Source organism: Taudactylus pleione, unplaced genomic scaffold (genome assembly GCF_031769625.1).
Source record: "Taudactylus pleione unplaced genomic scaffold, aTauple2 ptg000740l, whole genome shotgun sequence".
NCBI classification, from domain to species: domain Eukaryota; kingdom Metazoa; phylum Chordata; class Amphibia; order Anura; family Myobatrachidae; genus Taudactylus; species Taudactylus pleione.
Genome location: NW_028285142.1, coordinates 578,000 through 601,850, shown reverse-complemented (window position 1 = coordinate 601,850; position 23,851 = coordinate 578,000). Strand labels below are relative to the sequence as shown.

General features: G+C 47.6%; 1 protein-coding gene across 1 annotated transcript in view; it reads left to right on the top strand.

Moving 5' to 3' along the window:
- The window catches only part of TMEM201 (transmembrane protein 201), a 48,111-nt gene that overhangs the window by 5,480 nt on the left and 18,780 nt on the right, over positions 1-23,851 (top strand). The window contains exons 2-6 of the mRNA XM_088457148.1: positions 10,162-10,282; positions 12,024-12,218; positions 15,329-15,505; positions 16,746-17,095; positions 17,329-17,532. Coding sequence (XP_088313274.1) covers positions 10,162-10,282; positions 12,024-12,218; positions 15,329-15,505; positions 16,746-17,095; positions 17,329-17,532 — 1,047 coding nt within the window. The remainder of the gene's footprint in view (positions 1-10,161; positions 10,283-12,023; positions 12,219-15,328; positions 15,506-16,745; positions 17,096-17,328; positions 17,533-23,851) is intronic.

The window sequence follows — 23,851 nt, the reverse complement described above, 5'->3', positions numbered from 1 at the left end:
AAGTCCCGGGTAAAACCCTGGTCGATTGCAGAGGCGGCTACCCGGGAACGCGTTCCCGGGTAGGTACCTTTCAGACAGACTTGGCTACCCGGGAATTTGGCTGAGGCAGGCCAAATTCCCAGGATTCTCGAGATGTCTGAAAGGGGTATGGTAACATGAAAAGTTCTGCATTACAGACTTTCCTTTAGTAACCTGACGAGTTCTGCATTACAGACTTTCCTTTAGTAACCTGACGAGTTCTGCATTACAGACTTTCCTTTAGTAACACCTGTAAGCTGTGGACGGTAACATAATTATTTATTTTTAATGTTTTTTGCCTATCTATTAGCTGCATGCTAATCTGTCATAGGACAGCAACAAAATGTATTTGAGATGTTGACAGGAGATTGCAGGTAGAAGTCCTACTTCCATATCTGTAATTTGTAGCATGCCTCCGCCTTCAATGGTATTACCATTTTGTAGCTGCGCAGGTGATAGTCCGGGTTGTATTTATTATGCTGATTATTGATGTCTGTAACAACATCTTGGGGTGGGGAGGATTCATTTTTTTTTTTTTTTCCACGGCCGTGGCTCCCATCTAAACTGACGGGAGCTATTCGATTGTTTGCGCTGCTGGGCACGAGTGCTGCGCCCGCCCATTTCTTATTGCGGATTCCTGTCCTCTCCCTCCTGAGAAGTGAGCAGAAATTTGACCAGAGTAGGGCTGTTGCCAGCTATAGCTCCTTTAGCCCCTACACAGCTAGCGCGGATACATGTCACTGTACAAGACAGCAGTGAGGATGCTGCCAGCTATAGCTCCTTTAGCCCCTACACAGCTAGCGAGGATACATGTCACTGTACAAGACAGCAGTGAGGATGCTGCCAGCTATAGATCCTTTAGCCCCTGTACAGCTAGCGATGATACATGTCACTGTACAGGACAACAGTGAGGATGTGCCAGCTATAGCTCCTTTAGCCCCTATACTACACAGCTAGCGAGGATACATGTCATTGTACAGGACAACAGTGAGGATGCTGCCAGCTATAGATCCTTTAGCCCCTATACTACACAGCTAGCGATGATACAGGTCACTGTACAGGACAACAGTGAGGATGCTGCCAGCTATAGCTCCTATAGCCCCTACACAGCTAGTGATGATACAGGTCACTGTACAGGACAACAGTGAGGATGCTGCCAGATATAGCTCCTTTAGCCCCTATACTACACAGCTAATGATGATACATGTCACTGTAGAAGACAACAGTGAGGATGCTGCCAGCTATAGATCCTTTAGCCCCTACACAGCTAGCGAGGATACAGGTCACTGTACAGGACAACAGTGAGGATGCTGCCAGCTATAGCTCCTTTAGCCCCTATACTACACAGCTAGCGAGGATACAGGTCACTGTACAAGACAACAGTGAGGATACTGCCAGCTATAGCTCCTTTAGCCCCTACACAGCTAGCGAGGATACAGGTCACTGTACAAGACAACAGTGAGGATGCTGCCAGCTATAGCTCCTTTAGCCCCTACACAGCTAGCGAGGATACAGGTCACTGTACAAGACAACAGTGAGGATGCTGCCAGCTATAGCTCCTTTAGCCCCTATACTACACAGCTAGCGAGGATACCTGTCACTGTACAAGACAGCAGTGAGGATGTTGCCAGCTATAGATCCTTTAGCCCCTACACAGCTAGCGAGGATACAGGTCACTGTACAGGACAACAGTGAGGATATTGCCAGCTATAGCTCCTTTAGCCCCATACAAAGCTAGCGAGGATACATGTCACTGTACAAGACAGCAGTGAGGATGCTGCCAGCTATAGATCCTTTAGCCCCTACACAGCTAGCAAGGATACAGGTCACTGTACAGGACAACAGTGAGGATGCTGCCAGCTATAGCTCCTTTAGCCCCTATACTACACAGCTAGCGAGGATACCTGTCACTGTACAAGACAGCAGTGAGGATGCTGCCAGCTATAGATCCTTTAGCCCCTACACAGCTAGCGAGGATACATGTCACTGTACAAGACAAAAGTGAGGATGCTGCCAGCTATAGCTCCTTTAGCCCCATACAAAGCTAGCGAGGATACATGTCACTGTACAAGACAACAGTGAGGATGTGCCAGCTATAGCTCTTTTAGCCCCTATACTACACAGCTAGCGAGGATACAGGTCACTGTACAAGACAACAGTGAGGATGCTGCCAGATATAGCTCCTTTAGCCCCTGTACAGCTAGCGATGATACATGTCACTGTACAGGACATCAGTGAGGATGCTGCCAGCTATAGCTCCTTTAGCCAACACAGCTAGCGAGGATACAGGTCACTGAACAAGACAACAGTGAGGATGCTGCCAGCTATAGCTCCTTTATCCCCTATACTACACAGCTAGCGAGGATACAGGTCACTGAACAAGACAACAGTGAGGATGCTGCCAGCTATAGCTCCTTTAGCCCCTATACTACACAGCTAGCGAGGATACATGTCACTGTACAAGACAACAGTGAGGATGCTGCCAGCTATAGCTCCTTTAGCCCCTATACTACACAGCTAGCGATGATACAGGTCACTGTACAAGACAACAGTGAGGATGCTGCCAGCTATAGCTCCTTTAGCCCCTGTACAGCTAGCGATGATACATGTCACTGTACAGGACAACAGTGAGGATGCTGCCAGCTATAGCTCCTTTAGCCCCTGTACAGCTAGCGATGATACATGTCACTGTACAGGACAACAGTGAGGATGCTGCCAGGTATAGCTCCTTTAGCCCCTGTACAGCTAGCGATGATACATGTCACTGTACAGGACAACAGTGAGGATGCTGCCAGCTATAGCTCCTTTAGCCCCTATACTACACAGCTAGCGAGGATACAGGTCACTGAACAAGACAACAGTGAAGATGCTGCCAGCTATAGCTCCTTTAGCCCCTATACTACACAGCTAGCGAGGATACAGGTCACTGAACAAGACAACAGTGAGGATGCTGCCAGCTATAGCTCCTTTAGCCCCTGTACAGCTAGCGAGGATACAGGTCACTGTACAAGACAACAGTGAGGATGCTGCCAGCTATAGAGCTTTTAGCCCCTGTACAGCTAGCGATGATGCATGTCACTGTACAGGACAACAGTGAGGATGCTGCCAGCTATAGCTCCTTTAGCCCCTACACAGCTAGCGAGGATACAGGTCACTGTACAGGACAACAGTGAGGATGCTGCCAGCTATAGCTCCTTTAGCCAACACAGCTAGCGAGGATACAGGTCACTGAACAAGACAACAGTGAGGATGCTGCCAGCTATAGCTCCTTTAGCCCCTATACTACACAGCTAGCGAGGATACAGGTCACTGAACAAGACAACAGTGAGGATGCTGCCAGCTATAGCTCCTTTAGCCCCTGTACAGCTAGCGATGATACAGGTCACTGTACAGGGCAACAGTGAGGATGCTGCCAGCTATAGCTCCTTTAGCCCCTATACTACACAGCTAGCGAGGATACCTGTCACTGTACAAGACAACAGTGAGGATGCTGCCAGCTATAGCTCCTTTAGCCCCTGCACAGCTAGCGAGGATACATGTCACTGAACAAGACAACAGTGAGGATGCTGCCAGCTATAGCTCCTTTAGCCCCTATACTACACAGCTAGCGAGGATACAGGTCACTGAACAAGACAACAGTGAGGATGCTGCCAGCTATAGCTCCTTTAGCCCCTGTACAGCTAATGATGATACATGTCACTGTAGAAGCCAACAGTGAGGATGCTGCCAGCTATAGCTCCTTTAGCCCCTACACAGCTAGCGAGGATACAGGTCACTGTACAGGACAACAGTGAGGATGCTGCCAGCTATAGATCCTTTAGCCCCTGTACAGCTCGCGATGATGCATGTCACTGTACAGGACAACAGTGAGGATGTGCCAGCTATAGCTCCTTTAGCCCCTACACAGCTAGCGAGGATACATGTCACTGTACAACACAACAGTGAGGATGCTGCCAGCTATAGCTCCTTTAGCCCCTATACTACACAGCTAGCGAGGATACAGGTCACTGAACAAGACAACAGTGAGGATGCTGCCAGCTATAGCTCCTTTAGCCCCTACACAGCTAGCGATGATGCATGTCACTGTACAAGACAACAGTGAGGATGCTGCCAGCTATAGCTCCTTTAGGGCCTGTACAGCTAGCGAGGATACAGGTCACTGTACAGGACAACAGTGAGGATGCTGCCAGCTATAGCTCCTTTAGCCCCTGTACAGCTAGCGAGGATACAGGTCACTGTACAGGACAACAGTGAGGATGCTGCCAGCTATAGCTCCTTTAGCCCCTACACAGCTAGTGATGATACAGGTCACTGTACAGGACAACAGTGAGGATGCTGCCAGCTATAGCTCCTTTAGCCAACACAGCTAGCGAGGATACAGGTCACTGTACAGGACAACAGTGAGGATGCTGCCAGCTATAGATCCTTTAGCCCCTGTACAGCTAGCGAGGATGCAGGTCACTGTTCAAGACAACAGTGAGGATGCTGCCAGCTATAGCTCCTTTAGCCAACACAGCTAGCGAGGATACAGGTCACTGTACAGGACAACAGTGAGGATGTGCCAGCTATAGCTCCTATAGCCCCTACACAGCTAGCGAGGATACATGTCACTGTACAACACAACAGTGAGGATGCTGCCAGCTATAGCTCCTATAGTCCCTACACAGCTAGCGAGGATACACGTCACTGAACAAGACAACAGTGAGGATGCTGCCAGCTATAGCTCCTTTAGCCCCTGTACAGCTAGCGAGGATACAGGTCACTGTACAGGACAACAGTGAGGATGTGCCAGCTATAGCTCCTATAGCCCCTACACAGCTAGCGAGGATACACGTCACTGTACAGGACAACAGTGAGGATGCTGCCAGCTATAGCTCCTTTAGCCCCTACACAGCTAGCGAGGATACATGTCACTGTACAGGACAACAGTGAGGATGTGCCAGCTATAGCTCCTATAGCCCCTACACAGCTAGCGAGGATACATGTCACTGTACAACACAACAGTGAGGATGCTGCCAGATATAGATCCTTTAGCCCCTACACAGCTAGCGAGGATACAGGTCACTGTACAGGACAACAGTGAGGATGCTGCCAGCTATAGCTCCTTTAGCCCCTACACAGCTAGCGAGGATACAGGTCACTGTACAAGACAACAGTGAGGATGCTGCCAGCTATAGCTCCTTTAGCCCCTATACTACACAGCTAGCGAGGATACCTGTCACTGTACAAGACAGCAGTGAGGATGCTGCCAGCTATAGATCCTTTAGCCCCTACACAGCTAGCAAGGATACAGGTCACTGTACAGGACAACAGTGAGGATGCTGCCAGCTATAGCTCCTTTAGCCCCTATACTACACAGCTAGCGAGGATACCTGTCACTGTACAAGACAGCAGTGAGGATGCTGCCAGCTATAGATCCTTTAGCCCCTACACAGCTAGCGAGGATACATGTCACTGTACAAGACAAAAGTGAGGATGCTGCCAGCTATAGCTCCTTTAGCCCCATACAAAGCTAGCGAGGATACATGTCACTGTACAAGACAACAGTGAGGATGTGCCAGCTATAGCTCTTTTAGCCCCTATACTACACAGCTAGCGAGGATACAGGTCACTGTACAAGACAACAGTGAGGATGCTGCCAGATATAGCTCCTTTAGCCCCTGTACAGCTAGCGATGATACATGTCACTGTACAGGACATCAGTGAGGATGCTGCCAGCTATAGCTCCTTTAGCCAACACAGCTAGCGAGGATACAGGTCACTGAACAAGACAACAGTGAGGATGCTGCCAGCTATAGCTCCTTTATCCCCTATACTACACAGCTAGCGAGGATACAGGTCACTGAACAAGACAACAGTGAGGATGCTGCCAGCTATAGCTCCTTTAGCCCCTATACTACACAGCTAGCGAGGATACATGTCACTGTACAAGACAACAGTGAGGATGCTGCCAGCTATAGCTCCTTTAGCCCCTATACTACACAGCTAGCGATGATACAGGTCACTGTACAAGACAACAGTGAGGATGCTGCCAGCTATAGCTCCTTTAGCCCCTGTACAGCTAGCGATGATACATGTCACTGTACAGGACAACAGTGAGGATGCTGCCAGCTATAGCTCCTTTAGCCCCTGTACAGCTAGCGATGATACATGTCACTGTACAGGACAACAGTGAGGATGCTGCCAGCTATAGCTCCTTTAGCCCCTACACAGCTAGCGAGGATACATGTCACTGTACAGGACAACAGTGAGGATGCTGCCAGGTATAGCTCCTTTAGCCCCTGTACAGCTAGCGATGATACATGTCACTGTACAGGACAACAGTGAGGATGCTGCCAGCTATAGCTCCTTTAGCCCCTATACTACACAGCTAGCGAGGATACAGGTCACTGAACAAGACAACAGTGAAGATGCTGCCAGCTATAGCTCCTTTAGCCCCTATACTACACAGCTAGCGAGGATACAGGTCACTGAACAAGACAACAGTGAGGATGCTGCCAGCTATAGCTCCTTTAGCCCCTGTACAGCTAGCGAGGATACAGGTCACTGTACAAGACAACAGTGAGGATGCTGCCAGCTATAGAGCTTTTAGCCCCTGTACAGCTAGCGATGATGCATGTCACTGTACAGGACAACAGTGAGGATGCTGCCAGCTATAGCTCCTTTAGCCCCTACACAGCTAGCGAGGATACAGGTCACTGTACAGGACAACAGTGAGGATGCTGCCAGCTATAGCTCCTTTAGCCAACACAGCTAGCGAGGATACAGGTCACTGAACAAGACAACAGTGAGGATGCTGCCAGCTATAGCTCCTTTAGCCCCTATACTACACAGCTAGCGAGGATACAGGTCACTGAACAAGACAACAGTGAGGATGCTGCCAGCTATAGCTCCTTTAGCCCCTGTACAGCTAGCGATGATACAGGTCACTGTACAGGGCAACAGTGAGGATGCTGCCAGCTATAGCTCCTTTAGCCCCTATACTACACAGCTAGCGAGGATACCTGTCACTGTACAAGACAACAGTGAGGATGCTGCCAGCTATAGCTCCTTTAGCCCCTGCACAGCTAGCGAGGATACATGTCACTGAACAAGACAACAGTGAGGATGCTGCCAGCTATAGCTCCTTTAGCCCCTGCACAGCTAGCGAGGATACATGTCACTGAACAAGACAACAGTGAGGATGCTGCCAGCTATAGCTCCTTTAGCCCCTATACTACACAGCTAGCGAGGATACAGGTCACTGAACAAGACAACAGTGAGGATGCTGCCAGCTATAGCTCCTTTAGCCCCTGTACAGCTAATGATGATACATGTCACTGTAGAAGCCAACAGTGAGGATGCTGCCAGCTATAGCTCCTTTAGCCCCTACACAGCTAGCGAGGATACAGGTCACTGTACAGGACAACAGTGAGGATGCTGCCAGCTATAGATCCTTTAGCCCCTGTACAGCTCGCGATGATGCATGTCACTGTACAGGACAACAGTGAGGATGTGCCAGCTATAGCTCCTTTAGCCCCTACACAGCTAGCGAGGATACATGTCACTGTACAACACAACAGTGAGGATGCTGCCAGCTATAGCTCCTTTAGCCCCTATACTACACAGCTAGCGAGGATACAGGTCACTGAACAAGACAACAGTGAGGATGCTGCCAGCTATAGCTCCTTTAGCCCCTACACAGCTAGCGATGATGCATGTCACTGTACAAGACAACAGTGAGGATGCTGCCAGCTATAGCTCCTTTAGGGCCTGTACAGCTAGCGAGGATACAGGTCACTGTACAGGACAACAGTGAGGATGCTGCCAGCTATAGCTCCTTTAGCCCCTGTACAGCTAGCGAGGATACAGGTCACTGTACAGGACAACAGTGAGGATGCTGCCAGCTATAGCTCCTTTAGCCCCTACACAGCTAGTGATGATACAGGTCACTGTACAGGACAACAGTGAGGATGCTGCCAGCTATAGCTCCTTTAGCCAACACAGCTAGCGAGGATACAGGTCACTGTACAGGACAACAGTGAGGATGCTGCCAGCTATAGATCCTTTAGCCCCTGTACAGCTAGCGAGGATGCAGGTCACTGTTCAAGACAACAGTGAGGATGCTGCCAGCTATAGCTCCTTTAGCCAACACAGCTAGCGAGGATACAGGTCACTGTACAGGACAACAGTGAGGATGTGCCAGCTATAGCTCCTATAGCCCCTACACAGCTAGCGAGGATACATGTCACTGTACAACACAACAGTGAGGATGCTGCCAGCTATAGCTCCTATAGTCCCTACACAGCTAGCGAGGATACACGTCACTGAACAAGACAACAGTGAGGATGCTGCCAGCTATAGCTCCTTTAGCCCCTGTACAGCTAGCGAGGATACAGGTCACTGTACAGGACAACAGTGAGGATGTGCCAGCTATAGCTCCTATAGCCCCTACACAGCTAGCGAGGATACACGTCACTGTACAGGACAACAGTGAGGATGCTGCCAGCTATAGCTCCTTTAGCCCCTACACAGCTAGCGAGGATACATGTCACTGTACAGGACAACAGTGAGGATGTGCCAGCTATAGCTCCTATAGCCCCTACACAGCTAGCGAGGATACATGTCACTGTACAACACAACAGTGAGGATGCTGCCAGATATAGATCCTTTAGCCCCTGTACAGCTAGCGAGGATACAGGTCACTGTACAGGACAACAGTGAGGATGCTGCCAGCTATAGCTCCTTTAGCCCCTGTACAGCTAGCGATGGAGGATACATGTTATCATTGCTAAAGTCTGTTTACTTTGAAAACGTAATAACCACTAAAATGACCCTGACTGACCTTTGTGCCTTTTGATAAAACATTCTACAGTCCACATGAACAGTGTCTTGTCTAAATGACTTTACACCTCCAGATATCACCCTGTCCGTGGGGTGTTTTCTATTATAGCAGGATGACTCCGATGTGCAAGGCTGGTGCCTTTATTGGGGTTATAGAAAGTCTCCCCACTATACTCCTATATGACTATCCACAGCAATTGCCTCCTTAATGTAAAGGCACATCCACTAAAGGACAGGCAAAAGACTGCACAGTTACCACATTGTAATCGTGAAGTCGTTTGTCTGTGACGTGCCTACGAGCAGTCGTTTGTCTGTCTGTGACGTGCCTACGAGCAGTCGTTTGTCTGTCTGTGACGTGCCTACGAGCAGTCGTTTGTCTGTCTGTGACGTGCCTACGAGCAGTCGTTTAGTGCAGAATCATCCCCTAACATGCTGACCCTGACATTATCGTCAGTTTGTACGATGATAGATTTATTTATTTACCGGTTACTTAAATAGCGCACACATATTCCGCAGTGCTTTACAGAGAGTATTTGGCCATTCACATCAGTCCCTGCCCCAATGTAGCTTACACTCTATATTCCCTATCACTTGCTCACACACATACACACTAGGGTTTATTTTTGTTAGGTGCCAATTAACCGACTAGTATATTTTTGGAGTGTGGGAGGAAACCCACGCAAGCACAGGGAGAATATACAAACTCCACACAGTTAAGGCCGTAGTGGGAATCAAACCCACAACCTCAGTGCTGTGAGGCAGTAATGCTAACCATTACACCGTCTAAACGACCAGCGGGAATGCACATCGTTGGTCGTTCATCGTTTTGAAAATGGACGCTAAAATGAACGATAACGTTATCGTTCAGTCGTCCACTTTAATCGCCCAGTGTGTACGCTCCTTTAGTCTGCCAATCCACCACTTCCATATAAGAGGAGTGTCTGGAATTGGAGGAAGTTGCTACGCTGGGCATACTGACGGCCCTGAGCATATAATCTGTACTGGCATGTTATATACCATCTTCTCATTACCACAGATTTATAGAGATTGTGTTACTACTCTCCCAGGAAGGGTCTGTACTGTCCGTACTGTGATTAGTTTATAATATATACACTTTAATTTGTAGTGTTCACGCTGCATAGGAGCTGCTATTCTGTGCATATAAATGCTATCCTTCCTAAGCCGCTCCTTTTATCCACAAATGACAGTGTTACATTAACGGCTGTGAGTGGTGTTGTGTTGTGCTCTTGTATTAGTGTGGTGTATTTTATTTGTGCTTTGGATATCTCGACCATCTGACACTTGTGTCCTGTTCTGTAGGAAACCCCCCATGCATGTGACAGTAAACTGCTGGTTCTGTAACCAGAACACGGTGGTGCCGTATGGCAATCGGAACTGCTGGGACTGCCCTAACTGTGAACAGTACAATGGCTTTCAGGAGGTAAGTGAGCGCAACAGTGGGTGTGATCTGTACCAGCCACCAAGCAGATTCATGTGATGGAATGTAGCTAGAAGTAGGTGATGAGCACAGGAGGGAGGAAGGCCTTGCTCGTGGAGCTTACAGTCTAAAGGGAAGGAGGAGACAAACATAAAGCTGGGTACACACTAGACCACAGGTTCTCAAACTCTGTCCTCAGGACCCCACAGTGCATGTTTTCCAGGTCTCCTCACGGAATCACAAGTAAAATTATTAACTCCACCTGTGGATCTTTTAAAATGTGTCAGTGAGTAATGACTACACCTGTGTACCTGCTGGGTGACCTGGGATATGTGTCAGTGAGTAATGAATACACCTGTGCACCTGCTGGGTGACCTGGGGAATGTGTCAGTGAGTAATGAATACACCTGTGCACCTGCTGGGTGACCTAGGGAATGTGTCAGTGAGTAATGACTACACCTGTGCACCTGCTGGGTGACCTGGGAAAATGTGTCAGTGAGTAATGAATACACCTGTGCACCTGCTGGGTGACCTGGGAAATGTGTCAGTGAGTAATGACTACACCTGTGCACCTGCTGGGTGACCTGGGAAATGTGTCAGTGCGTAATGAATACACCTGTGCACCTGCTGGGTGACCTGGGATATGTGTCAGTGAGTAATGAATACACCTGTGCACCTGCTGGGTGACCTGGGATATGTGTCAGTGAGTAATGAATACACCTGTGCTCCTGCTGGGTGACCTGGGATATGTGTCAGTGAGTAATGAATACACCTGTGTACCTGCTGGGTGACCTGGGAAAATGTGTCAGTGAGTAATGAATACACCTGTGCACCTGCTGTGTGACCTGGGGAATGTGTCAGTGAGTAATGAATACACCTGTGCACCTGCTGTGTGACCTGGGGAATGTGTCAGTGAGTAATGATTACACCTGTGCACCTGCTGGGTGACCTGGGGAATGTGTCAGTGAGTAATGATTACACCTGTGCACCTGCTGGGTGACCTGGGGAATGTCAGTGAGTAATGACTACACCTGTGCACCTGCTGGGTGACCTGGGAGAGGTCAGTGAGTAATGACTACACCTGTGCTCCTGCTGGGAGATGTGTCAGTGAGGAATGAATACACCTGTGCACCGGCTGGGTGACCTGGGAAAAGGTCCCAGCATGGGTCCTGAGCACCGCTGCACTAGACTATATCTTTCAATCACGCAGATCGGAGCAACATATTGGGTACATTGTCTAGTGTGTACCCATGATATTCTCGCTCCCACAGGTGGCTAGCGACATCACCCATCGGACCTACCACAGGGCTCACTGGAGAATGCAGCATGGCACGTACCTCCCCACCGGCATTGGCTTGTCTGTATGCATTTGCTGCATGCCGAGTCCCGTCACCGGTGATGTGCTGGGTACACATCGCTAAGTGTGTACCCAGCATATGACATAAGGAGTGAGCCAGTGTATGGGGAGCTAAGGGGAGAGAGAATTGGAGCTTACAGGAGGGTGGCATGGGTACTTGGTGACATGGGTACGTGGTGGACGGATGTAGTATAAATGATAACCTTTTCCATAAACACTATGCTCTACTGCAGTGGGCAGCAGCCTGTGTGTCTCTAGCTGTTGTGGATCACAAGTCCCAGCATGGCTTAGAAGCCTTATGTCTAGTAGTTCCACAACTACTGGAGTGCCGCAGGCCGCCTAAGCCCGCTTTGCTGAACTGACTAATCTTTCCCTTCCTACGTATAGAATGGTGACTACAACAAGCCCATCCCCGCACAGCACAGCGAGCACCTGAACCACATGGTGTCCGGCAGCAGCATGATCACCGAAGCCGTGAGACCCCAACAGTGGGTGAACTGTCAGCTGCTGCTATGTAAGAAGTGCAACAATAACCAGACCACCAAGATAAAGCAGCTGGCGTCTTTCTTACCTAGGGACGAGGTGAGTACAGAGCTCTAAGGAGGTGGGCAGGGGAGCCACTAGGGTCTGTGCTGGAGGGGAGCAGGGGATTGGATAGTAACAGCAAGGTGCAGCTCAGGAGCCGAAAGTGGGATATCTATATTATGCGTAGGTGAGCTGGTCAGGGAACACCAGTCATGATGATATAGTGACCGTGGTGACTTGTGGATGGGGAGGAATATGGACGTCTGCAGGAGGTAATCCCGAGCCAGGAATCTGGACTCTCCCGTGGGAACCTGCAGACGTGTGATTAATCCTGGACAGCGCTTGATATGAGTTTCGGCAGCAGAGGAATGTAAAGCTGTTTGCTGATTTATCTTAAAGCTAAAACTTACAGATGTGTCCACATACATCTTGCCTCCGTGCGCTACATGTCGCGGTAAACATAAACGCCATGCGTCTTGCTAGCGCCGAGTGTCTTTTTCGTGCAGCTTTTTACCTTCAAATGCGTCTGTGGCATATCTGTCTGCAAATGCTGCAATATGGATTTTAATTTGTCTGGTTGTAATAAATCAAAAATAATAAACAAAACTTTACAAAGGTTCAAATTATTTTAGTAGAATAAATAAAGGTTGGATTTTAAAATGTGAAGAACCCTGTACACAGCGCAGTGATGCTCTGCCAGCTTCTTCCTTCCCTTTCCTCTCCTCCAATTTCTGTATCAGGCAGAGCATGGAAGATGAGACCCATTGCCTTCAGCACTGTGAGTGTGGCTTTATTCTGCCGGCTTCCTCCTTCTCTTTCCTCTCCTCCAATTTCTGCATCAGGCAGAACATGGAAGAGGAGACCCATTGCCTTCAGCACTAGGAGTGTGGCTTTATTCTGCCGGCTTCCTCCTTCTCTTTCCTTTCCTCCAATTTCTGTATCCGGCAGAACATGGAAGAGGAGACCCATTGCCTTCAGCACTAGGAGTGTGGCTTTATTCTGCCGGCTTCCTCCTTCTCTTTCCTCTCCTCCAATTTCTGTATCAGGCAGAACATGGAAGAGGAGACCCATTGCCTTCAGCACTAGGAGTGTGGCTTTATTCTGCCAGCTTCCTCCTTCTCTTTCCTTTCCTCCAATTTCTGTATCAGGCAGAAGATGAGACCCATTGCCTTCAGCACTAGGAGTGTGGCTTTATTCTGTGCAGCTTCCTCCTTCTCTTTCCTCTCCTCCAATTTCTATATCAGGCAGAACATGGAAGAGGAGACCCATTGCCTTCAGCACTATGAGTGTGGCTTTATTCTGCTGGCTTCGTCCTTCTCTTTCCTACCCTCCAATTTCTGTATCAGGCAGAAGAGGAGACCCATTGCCTTCAGCACTATGAGTGTGGTTTTATTCTGCCGGCTTCCTCCTTCTCTTTCCTTTCCTCCAATTTCTGTATCAGGCAGAACATGGAAGAGGAGACCCATTGCCTTCAGCACTATGAGTGTGGCTTTATTCTGCCGGCTTCCTCCTTCTCTTTCCTCTCCTCCAATTTCTGTATCAGGCAGAACATGGAAGAGGAGACCCATTGCCTTCAGCACTAGGAGTGTGGCTTTATTCTGCCAGCTTCCTCCTTCTCTTTCCTTTCCTCCAATTTCTGTATCAGGCAGAACATGGAAGAGGAGACCCATTGCCTTCAGCACGATGAGTGTGGCTTTATTCTGTGCAGCTTCCTCCTTCTCTTTCCTCTCCTCCAATTTCTGTATCAGGCAGAACATGGAAGAGGAGACCCATTGCCTTCAGCACGATGAGTGTGGCTTTATTCTGTGCAGCTTCCTCCTTCTCTTTCCTCTCCTCCAATTTCTATATCAGGCAGAACATGGAAGAGGAGACCCATTGCCTTCAGCACTATGAGTGTGGCTTTATTCTGTGCAGCTTCCTCCTTCTCTTTCCTCCAATTTCTGTATCAGGCAGAACATGGAAGAGGAGACCCATTGCCTTCAGCACGATGAGTGTGGCTTTATTCTGTGCAGCAAACGCTAAGCTAAGGGATGATTACATAGGTGACCCACTTACAGCCCCGATGTCCTTATTGCACGTTACACAGCCGCCTCATTGGGGATGATTGTAATGATAACTGGGCTATAAATAAACCCCAAGCATCATTTTTTTTTTTTTTTAAATCGTTATGTAACAAGCGGCCTGTGCAGGACCTAGCTACATAGACAGGGTCTTGTGTAAGTCCAGCTGTGTGCTGATACCAGACGGGTGATTGGCCTTTCTGCTCTTCCGCTAGGCATGTGTAACCTTCCTGTTAATAGATGAACGCTGCCATTTACATGGTATCACAGCAGGATTGGGTACGAGATCCCAACAGGGTTAGAATACCAACACCTGTCAGTCAGTATCCTAACCCTTCCCCCTTAGTGCCTGACCCCAGTACTTACCGTCGGGTTTCTGGTGCCGGCATTCTGACACTCTGTATTATGGCCACATCCCTCACAGCAATATACAAAATGCTAAAGCCGCCCATACACTGTGTGATATACACCGTGCGAGGGGACGGGGGATCCAACGTCTGACATATCGGGCGGTCCCCACACACGGAGCGATCGGGTTGCCGACCGCCCGATATGGCGGCTCCCCCCACCCGCATAGCACTGCATGGGATCGCACATCGCATCCCCAGATCAACTGAACCTGCAGTAATATCTGGGGGTGCGATGTACGACCCCCACGTGTGCGCTCTGTCTGACATCGTGCCCTTACACTGTACGATACTGCAGCGATATAGTACCAATCCGTCGGATCGGCAGCTTTATCGCACCGTGGCCCCTTTAGTGTCTGATCACTACATTGGTTTTCACTTTTCACGTGCAAACGTTTTGTTTTTAACAATTTGTCTGCCTTATATATGTTAATGGCAGACTCTGGAGGTTGCCCAGCTGTTGGGCACTACAAGTCCCATCAAGCTCTGGTTTCCTGGAGTACAACAAATTGCCTGCTTATGGTGAATGAAACAATTCGTTTGAAAATAAGCCCCCTCCCCATGTTAAATTGAATGGATTTTCTTTTGTTTTAGATATTGACGGTCACATTATTTTTGTGTGTATATTAGTCTATAGTTCTGTTATAGCAGAAGTGATTGTGTATAGCTCGTGGTCACATCATCTTACTCCGTTTTCTAGGATCGGTACGATGAGGAGATTGAGGTATATAAGCACCACCTGGAGCAGATGTATAAGATATGCCGTCCGTGTCAGACGGCAGTGGAGTGTTATATCAAGCACCAGAACAGGCAGCTGAGGGCCATTCTGCTGAACCATCAGCTCAAGCGCCGAGAGCTGGATAAAGGTTATGTACAGGTGGGTACTGGCTAGTATGGTTTGCCTGCAGTGGTATTGTTGGCCTAATGCCACCGAGTGGCTGCTAATCTATGCAAAGCATTTGTTACCTAGAAGACTGCAAGCCTATCACACAGACCTGGGCTTCTGCACCGGTATAGGTAATGAAGATGTCTGCCTTTAGCATAGAACAGAGAGCATGCTGGGTAGAATTGGTTAAACTCAGCAATTTAAATTTCATAAAGTGACAATTTATTAAAAAAAAAAAAATGTTAACCTGTATTTTGTGGCAATTTGGGGCACTTCCTTATTGTTCCTTTGCTTCTACTAACTGATCCATAACACATTTTATATGGGAGATAACTGAGTGCAGGTCTGGTAACCTGGGCAATAGTTTATTTAAATCTAATAACTTGCAATTTACCTGACCTTATGCTGCCATGCTGGTAAATTGTCTCCATTATCTAGCCGCAGAAGACTGAATGACAGATTGGCTGTCTCCTATGTAAGTAAAATGCTCTTTAAGGGAAATTCAACGAACAGTCATCACCAGTGATGTCACTGCAAGTCTCTGTAAGGCAGATAACTGCCATGCTGTGCCAGTCTCTGTAAGGCAGATAACTGCCATGCTGTGCCAGTCTCGTAAGGCAGATAACTGCCATGCTGTGCCAGTCTCGTAAGGCAGATAACTGCCATGCTGTGCCAGTCTCGCAAGGCAGATAACTGCCATGCTGTGCCAGTCTCGCAAGGCAGATAACTGCCATGCTGTGCCAGTCTCGCAAGGCAGATAACTGCCATGCTGTGCCAGTCTCGCAAGGCAGATAACTGCCATGCTGTGCCAGTCTCGCAAGGCAGATAACTGCCATGCTGTGCCAGTCTCGTAAGGCAGATAACTGCCATGCTGTGCCAGTCTTGTAGGGTAGATAACTGCCATGCTGTGCTTTACTGTTTGAGCCGTTTTTGTCCTATGTCATTTATTTCTTTTTTCTTCTTTTGAGGGGATGGATGGGGGACAGGGGGAGAGAGGGGGGGGGGTTGAAGGTTGACTCCAGCGTTAAGTAAATTTAGCGGTTTTGAGTTGTGAGCAGTGAAATACTCTTATAATCTTTACAGACGCTTCAGTGGAAGTTTTGGTAAAACAGACCAGACAATTGTATTTTTATTGTCTGTGTATAGAGACTGCTCCTGCTTACTTTTATTGTTGTCAGCGGCAATGGTTACATGTCTATATGTTTGTAATGGCTTCTTCTGTGTCTTTTAGAGTTTTGCAAGTTCTTCATGCACTCGAGCTCCTGTAACCGTCATTGTCCTGCGCTTCCTCGCGTTCCTCTGCTGTGCGATCCTTGTGTCAATGGTCTGGTTGGGTTCTTCCGACCCCTTCTCTCCTTCCATAAAAGCCTCTCCCAGTTCTGAAGCACAACCCAGGAACCTGTCTCAGCCTGAAGCTCCTGCACAGTCCTCCCTCATTGAGAAGGTCCTAGATGTTCTCCCTGAACACACACTGGAAAGCCTGAATGAAGCTTGGCGCTTTGGACGGGACCACCAGATGGCCTTGGCGTCCTTTGGGCTCTTGGCTTGTGTCTTTGCCATGCTCTTAGGCGGTCGGACTAGGTCGGTTCCTCTCAGTAACCATATTATATTTTACATTAAAGCTTTGTCATTTAGATGTAACCTGTTTTATTTATTAAGCTTTTGATGTTTATCCAATACCTTGTAATGTGTTTACCCTACTGCTCATGCCATACGATACCCAAGACTCTTCTTAGCCTGCTATGTATTATTATTCTGTTATAACTCCTGTTTTTGTGCCGTTTTATAACTGTATTTATCACTTTCTATTTTAGGATGCGCAGGGTTGATGCGTTTTCGTCTTTCCTATGGATGCTGGTGATGGGGCTTTATCTGTCTGAGACCTACTTCCTGAAAGAGTCACCCACCTGGATGGACACCGCCAAGCTGGGTACCACCTCCTTGTGTTGCTTGGTTGGCCTGACCTCTGCGGTGGCCACGCGGAAAGCAACAGGTCAGCGGAGACCTCGGCCACGAAGGTCAGAGCAGTGAACCCTGGGACCGGATTGAATGCGCTTCCCTATCTCAGCCGTTCATTGTACATCTCTCCCATTTCCCGCCCATCAGTGTCGTCCTCCCATCATCGCTGTATTACTGGGTCGTACACTACAGTCTCCTCTAACTGCACCATCTGCGAGTACAATGATTCTTGGGGTCTTTCCTCTATTGGCACTTCCAGGGCTATTCTTATTGGCTGCGTGAGGCCAGTACGTAGTCACCATTAACACTAACTGAGAGGTCACATTTCAAGGAATATTCGTACTCCCAGATGGGTGAATGAGCTTTTTCTAGGACTAGTAGTAAATCCATCTCTTTGTAGCCTTTTAGTATTGTAGGGAAACCCTTGTAAAATGGGGAAAGTAGCTATTTAATACTTTTATTTTTTTAGTAAATATGTCTGTTGTCTCACTTAGATCTGAATTTAATGAAATTGAATTTGAATCATTGCCTTTGATTGGGGTGATAAAATATGCTATAATACATACAGCCATGAGCCTGCGCCACGCAGGCGATTCCTCGGTAGACGCCATTCTGCGCTGTCATGGCTCTGGCTTTCCTAGGATACGTTGTGGCTTGTGGGGCTTGTTGCTGTGAGGCTTTATCCCATAGGAGTGCTGTATTTTGTAGCATGCCTTTTTTTTATTATTGGGAGATTGAAGAGATTTGTGGCTTTTTCTAATTCTCATGTTTTGTAATCAAGGTTTTATCCTTTTCTATTGAATACATGCGATGGCTATTTATAGGTGCTATATGTATGATACAATGTGACGTACGAGCAGGGTCCTCCCCCCCCCCCCCCCCCCCCCAATTATATGTGTTATGTTAAAGCACAGCTCCCAGTATCGTAACATCCCCTTACCCACCATAATCGAGTAGGAGTCACATGTTAATTGCAAAAAATATATAGATTATGGTCTCCATTCCCTCCCCTCGCCCGCTGACTGTACCGCGTGCTTCCTAATACACGTATGACTAGTTGTTGTACACATCTGACGTATATTATTTGCAGTGCGGCAGACGCTCTCCTCCCCAAGCCGTGATCTGCAGCCAGTGCAGAGAGGGTATTTAGTTCTGCTTTCTCTATTCATAGGGTGGGGGGTGGGGGGGGGGGGGGGGGGGGGGGGGGTGGCGATCACCAGTACTGAGACCCCCGATGACATGAGCAGGATTAGACGCACAGCTGTTCTGTAAAGCGTGACCTTGTCTACTGGTAAGGATATGGAAAGAGGAACATTTAACACCAGTGTACCTCCCCAAAGCTCTGGCTTTATCATAAGGGGAGAAAGCATTAAAGGGGCGGGGTCTGGTCAGCTGGCAGTAGCCTCTGGCTTACTAGGCATGCTGAGACTTGCAGTTCCACAAGAGCGGGTAGCAGTGAGCCCGGCTAGCTGTAAGATCTTTCTCTAGCCCACTGAGAGCAGTCATTCTCTGATACGTTAGTCAGCAGGGAGAGGAGCCTCCTGCAAGGTGGGAGGAGGTTTTTAATATTCTATTATTGTGTTTAAAATGAAGTAAATGACGTCTTTATAGTGTGGGCACAAATTAATTGTCGGGTAAATATTAGAGATATTGTAATGTGTTTATGTAGTGTTATTTATTCTTGATTTATTCTTCACTTGGTTATATAATCATTCTATGTATTACGTGGTGTACAGGACATGTATCAATATGAGGGAGCCTAGAGTTGTGCTACGGTATCTATCTTGTTGGGGAGTAACTCTCTGAGGGGTCTATTTACTAAGTGTTAGGAGACAGAGTGATAAGGTACCAGCCAATCAGCTCCCAACTGTCATCTCACAGGCTGCGTTTGAAAAATGACAGTTGGGAGCTGATTGGCTGGTACCTTATCACTTTTCACTCTGTCTCCTAACACTGATTAGTAACTAGACCCGCTTACTATGCCGCCGTTAGCAGGGCAACCGTCAAGGACAGGCCGTGATTGGCTCTTTATATAACTGCAGTAAGTTATAATAACACTAAACCTAATATAACCGTCTTCGTACATAGAGGATGGTGACAATCACTGATGTATGTGCATAGAGAAACCAGTGTACACGGTATGGTGGCTGCTAGGGTCGGGCTATTGCCTCACATCTACACCCGGGCGACCTGAGAACGCCGCTCAGAAGCGCATATTGCGCAGCCCGAAGCTCCTGCGCGGAGCAGAAAACAAATGCTCTCAGACCTGACGGCTTCTCCTTTATAAGCTGAATTACATGCGGCATTGCACATTGCCTGCCAGGTCATGTTCTCACCAGAGGTGTTAGCAGGCCAGGTAATGGTGATCTGAGAGCCGCCTGACAGTGCTTGCAGTACTTCTTACAAACACCAGATGTCCTTGGTACAGCGACTACTGACAGCGCAGTCTATTTGGGAGTCTGATGCACGCCAGGCAGGGGTACAACTGTCTGTGGCCACATACCTCAGGGAATATTTAATGCCTGATGGCACAAAGTATATTCCATTGATCTAGAAAGTATATATACATAATTAAAGATCACAAGTTCTTTCATGTTATAACTTCAGATATTTATTTAGATATTGGGGAGCTTTACTCCTTGTGGAATACAGTGTGGTTAGAGTAACACTTTTCTGGGAAAATGTGCACCACCACGCCATGCACTCTCTTACACACTCTGCATTGGCCACCAATGGCTTAATTGGTGGAAATCCCCTGTCCTAGTGGCAGGTGACTACTCAGTAAACGTCTTTGCTTTCCGTAGTGCAATGGCTTTCAATCCAGTCCGTTTGTCCCCTCAACACTGCATGTTTTCAGGATTTCCTTACAGGCCAATAGCTCGCTTACTGATGCTTGCCTTGGAGATGACGCTGAACGCTGTTACAAAAGGACGGGTTTGCATTTGGCATGTACTGTATTATGTACAGGTGATGGACTGGAGCTTTCGGCATTTCACCATGTATAGGGATACCATCATGATTCACATTAAAATCTCTATTGGGCAGAGGAATTCTTTTTAGTTTACCGGTTACCTGAACAGAGCCAGCTTTTCAGACTGAACCACTATCGGGACTGTGTGATGTCACTGCGTCTAGGCTGAATATTGGTGCAGCCGGAGTGTCTCTGGTTTTATAGCTGTGCTGTAAGAGGTGTATATATGGTACCAGGTGCCCTGCCTTACATATCCTATTTATTACACCAGCGCTAACAAGACAGTCTCTGAAGAGTTCTGGGAGCCAGTCGTGTGTAATAACGTGTATAATGCTGCGTTACAATCTATACTACCAGGGACATATACCAGTCATGTGTAATAACGTGTATAATGCTGCGTTACAATCTATACTACGAGGGATATATACCAGTCGTGTGTAATAATGTGTATAATGCTGCGTTACAATCTATACTACCAGGGATATATACCAGTCGTGTGTAATAACGTGTATAATGCTGCGTTACAATCTATACTGACTGGTATATATCCCTGGTGTGTGTAATAATGTGTATAATGCTGCGTTACAATCTATACTACCAGGGATATATACCAGTCGTGTGTAATAACGTGTATAATGCTTCGGGGATATATGATAGTAAGCACACTGGGGCCATTCGGCACCTTTTCACTTCTGTGTTTTTATTTATATTCTTTACAAATAAATATTACCAATGCAGCATATTCCATTTCTCCCTACGTTTCATGATGGTCTCCCTATATTCTGTGTTGGGGGTATAAAGTGGGCTGATGCTTGTTGTCTTGCTGCATGACTCTGTAATGTGATGATGTAATATAAGAGTATATTACTATAGGGTCCGTGTTACACTGTGACATTCTGTCTCTGCTCTGTACCCCCGCCTGCAGTCCCCCCGCTTGGTCTCCTGTGTCCGTCTCTCAGTGTCTCTTGTTCTCTCTTATTTATTGAATGCTCTGTACATCCTGCATATATATTGGCAGCTGTTTTTGTTTGAAATAAATGGCCATTGCGCCAATTACAGCAAACCAACTGCGTCCAGTAGCCGTACTTTCATTCCGCATATGTCTGGCTCTTCAGCACATACTCTGCTCACGCACTTCACATCACAAAGGGGACTCTGGGGTCTCATGCTGGGTACACACGGAACGATCTGAACCACCAACAATGGGAAAGATATCTCTCAGTGAGTCCTCCTGCCGCAGAGTTGACGATATTGACCAGATTGGCCTGCATGTACAGACGGTCATAGAGATCGTAATCGTTCACTGCATAAAAATGAACGATATATCGTTGAACAATATAATTATCGTTCATAGATATCGTACCGTGTGTACGCACCTTTATTCTCAGGGATCCGCACTGGGGCAGAGCATGTTTCTAGGCCAGTTCTCATTCACATACAAGGGGGTCCAGCTTCAGCACTCATTGGGGTCTCACATGTCCTCCTGCAGCTAATGCTAAATGTATTTATTTTTCTTCATTCTGTGCTTTTCATCCATGTCTTATTAGCAAAATGAAGTCTGTCTTTCACCAGTATGAAATGCCCATTTAAACATGTAAATAATTGGGTGTGATTATTTCACATAAATCGGTCTGATTACATAAAAGGGAGTCTTTTAGCCGCAAACTCTTCTTTAGGGCTTTGATTGAAGCATCTTTTAATGATTTAGTTTCCATAGTAATCACATGACATTCAGCACAGTCACATGGTCTATGATGTAGCGAGCACAGACTGCCACTGCGTGACCATAGAGGAGCTTGATGACTGACTGGCTCAGACTAAAGCTGGTTGATGAATGCCACTGCAGTTTTCGTCTAACTGATTCGGTATGGATTGTCCCTCCAACATGGAGACCCTGAGTTGGAGAGCTTTACAACCGCTCTTAATTCTAGAACATTTACCAGAGATTTTGGGACAGACCGTTAAGAACTACTGCAACCCCCAGCTCTGAAGACTTGACACTAGTCGTTACAATTGCCCAAACTCTGTTGGAAAATGAACGGCCCCTGTTGAAGCTGTCATCTCTCAGGCAACAGATGAGCGACTAATGCCGCCTTGATGACAGATTGTTGCCTGGGGAAATGCTGGGTGACGCTTGCTCCACTTTGAGAGGAGTAGTTCGCCCTGGAATGTGTGTGGATAGATTTGCACAAACTGCACCATCTTTCCCAGAACTTCAGGTTGTCCTGCAAGCCACGAGAAACTCCTACAAGGGTTTGTAAAGAGATACAGTTTTGTGTTTTCCTATGGAAGAACCACCTGTTGCTTTTGCATGTTAAATATCAGTCTCCAAAAGACGCGCCGCTGAGCAGGGATCACATTGAGTTTATGGTAGTTGATCAGCCAACTGGTATCTATGACGTCTCTTGGCAAAGCACCCGGAACAAAGCCAGAGAGTCTGCCATGGATGATATGGGCCTTTTGTGAATACCCAATGGAGCTGAGAGAGTCCAGAGGTTCGTGCAATAAGCTGGAAATGGTGAAACCGTACGTGCAATCCTGAGAAGCTGTTGGTGACCTCTCCAAAATGGAACATGCAAGTAAGCGACCTTAAATCCACGGATGCCGTGTTCTGGTCACGTTCCACATGCCTGGCGTCAGGGTGGGTAATGTACAAAGCGTTGGTGCCAGTGTTGCGCCTGTGTCTGAGTGTGTGTATTCACTATCCTAACTAGATTTGTATTTCTGTTCCTGTTTGGGGGTTTGTAGTGAAAGGAGGATCAGATGTAAGTGTCTCACAATACAACAACAGAATAACATTCAGGCTGATTATAGTGGCTCCCCGAAGTGGTGATAGACCAAAGGATCTTCTAGTTTATAAGCTGGTCAGGATTGTCATTCTTACTATTCCAATACAGTCATATTGTGCACCGTTCATAATTTGTCTTAATGGTCAATCAGCGATCCTGTGCGTTCCCCTTGCACTCTGTTTGTGGTTGGTGTCGGTCGTTGGGCCAACTAAGACTGGTTCTTCACTGGTTAGTCACTTCTGTAACTAGAATGTGCCGCCTTGTTTAAATAGTAAAATAAACTGTTGGGTACCAGCGGGAATGGTCACCAGTGGCACGGGAGTGAATCTGGTGGCGCCTAGTGGCTTCTCCAATGGGGCAACTTGGTGGATGCTTCTTTCATCTTTAGCGACATGCTGCTTTTATTGTGCTCGATGGTCAAGATGGTTGTCCGTTGCCTACCGCAGAAGGGCTCTGTGTCCGTTGCCTACCGCAGAAGGGCTCTGTGTCCGTTGCCTACCGCAGAAGGGCTCTGTGTCCGTTGCCTACCGCAGAAGGGCTCTGTGTCCGTTGCCTACCGTGTGTCCAAAGGGTGAGTTGCAGACTTCGATGTAATGCACGTGAAGCACATGTCCGTGT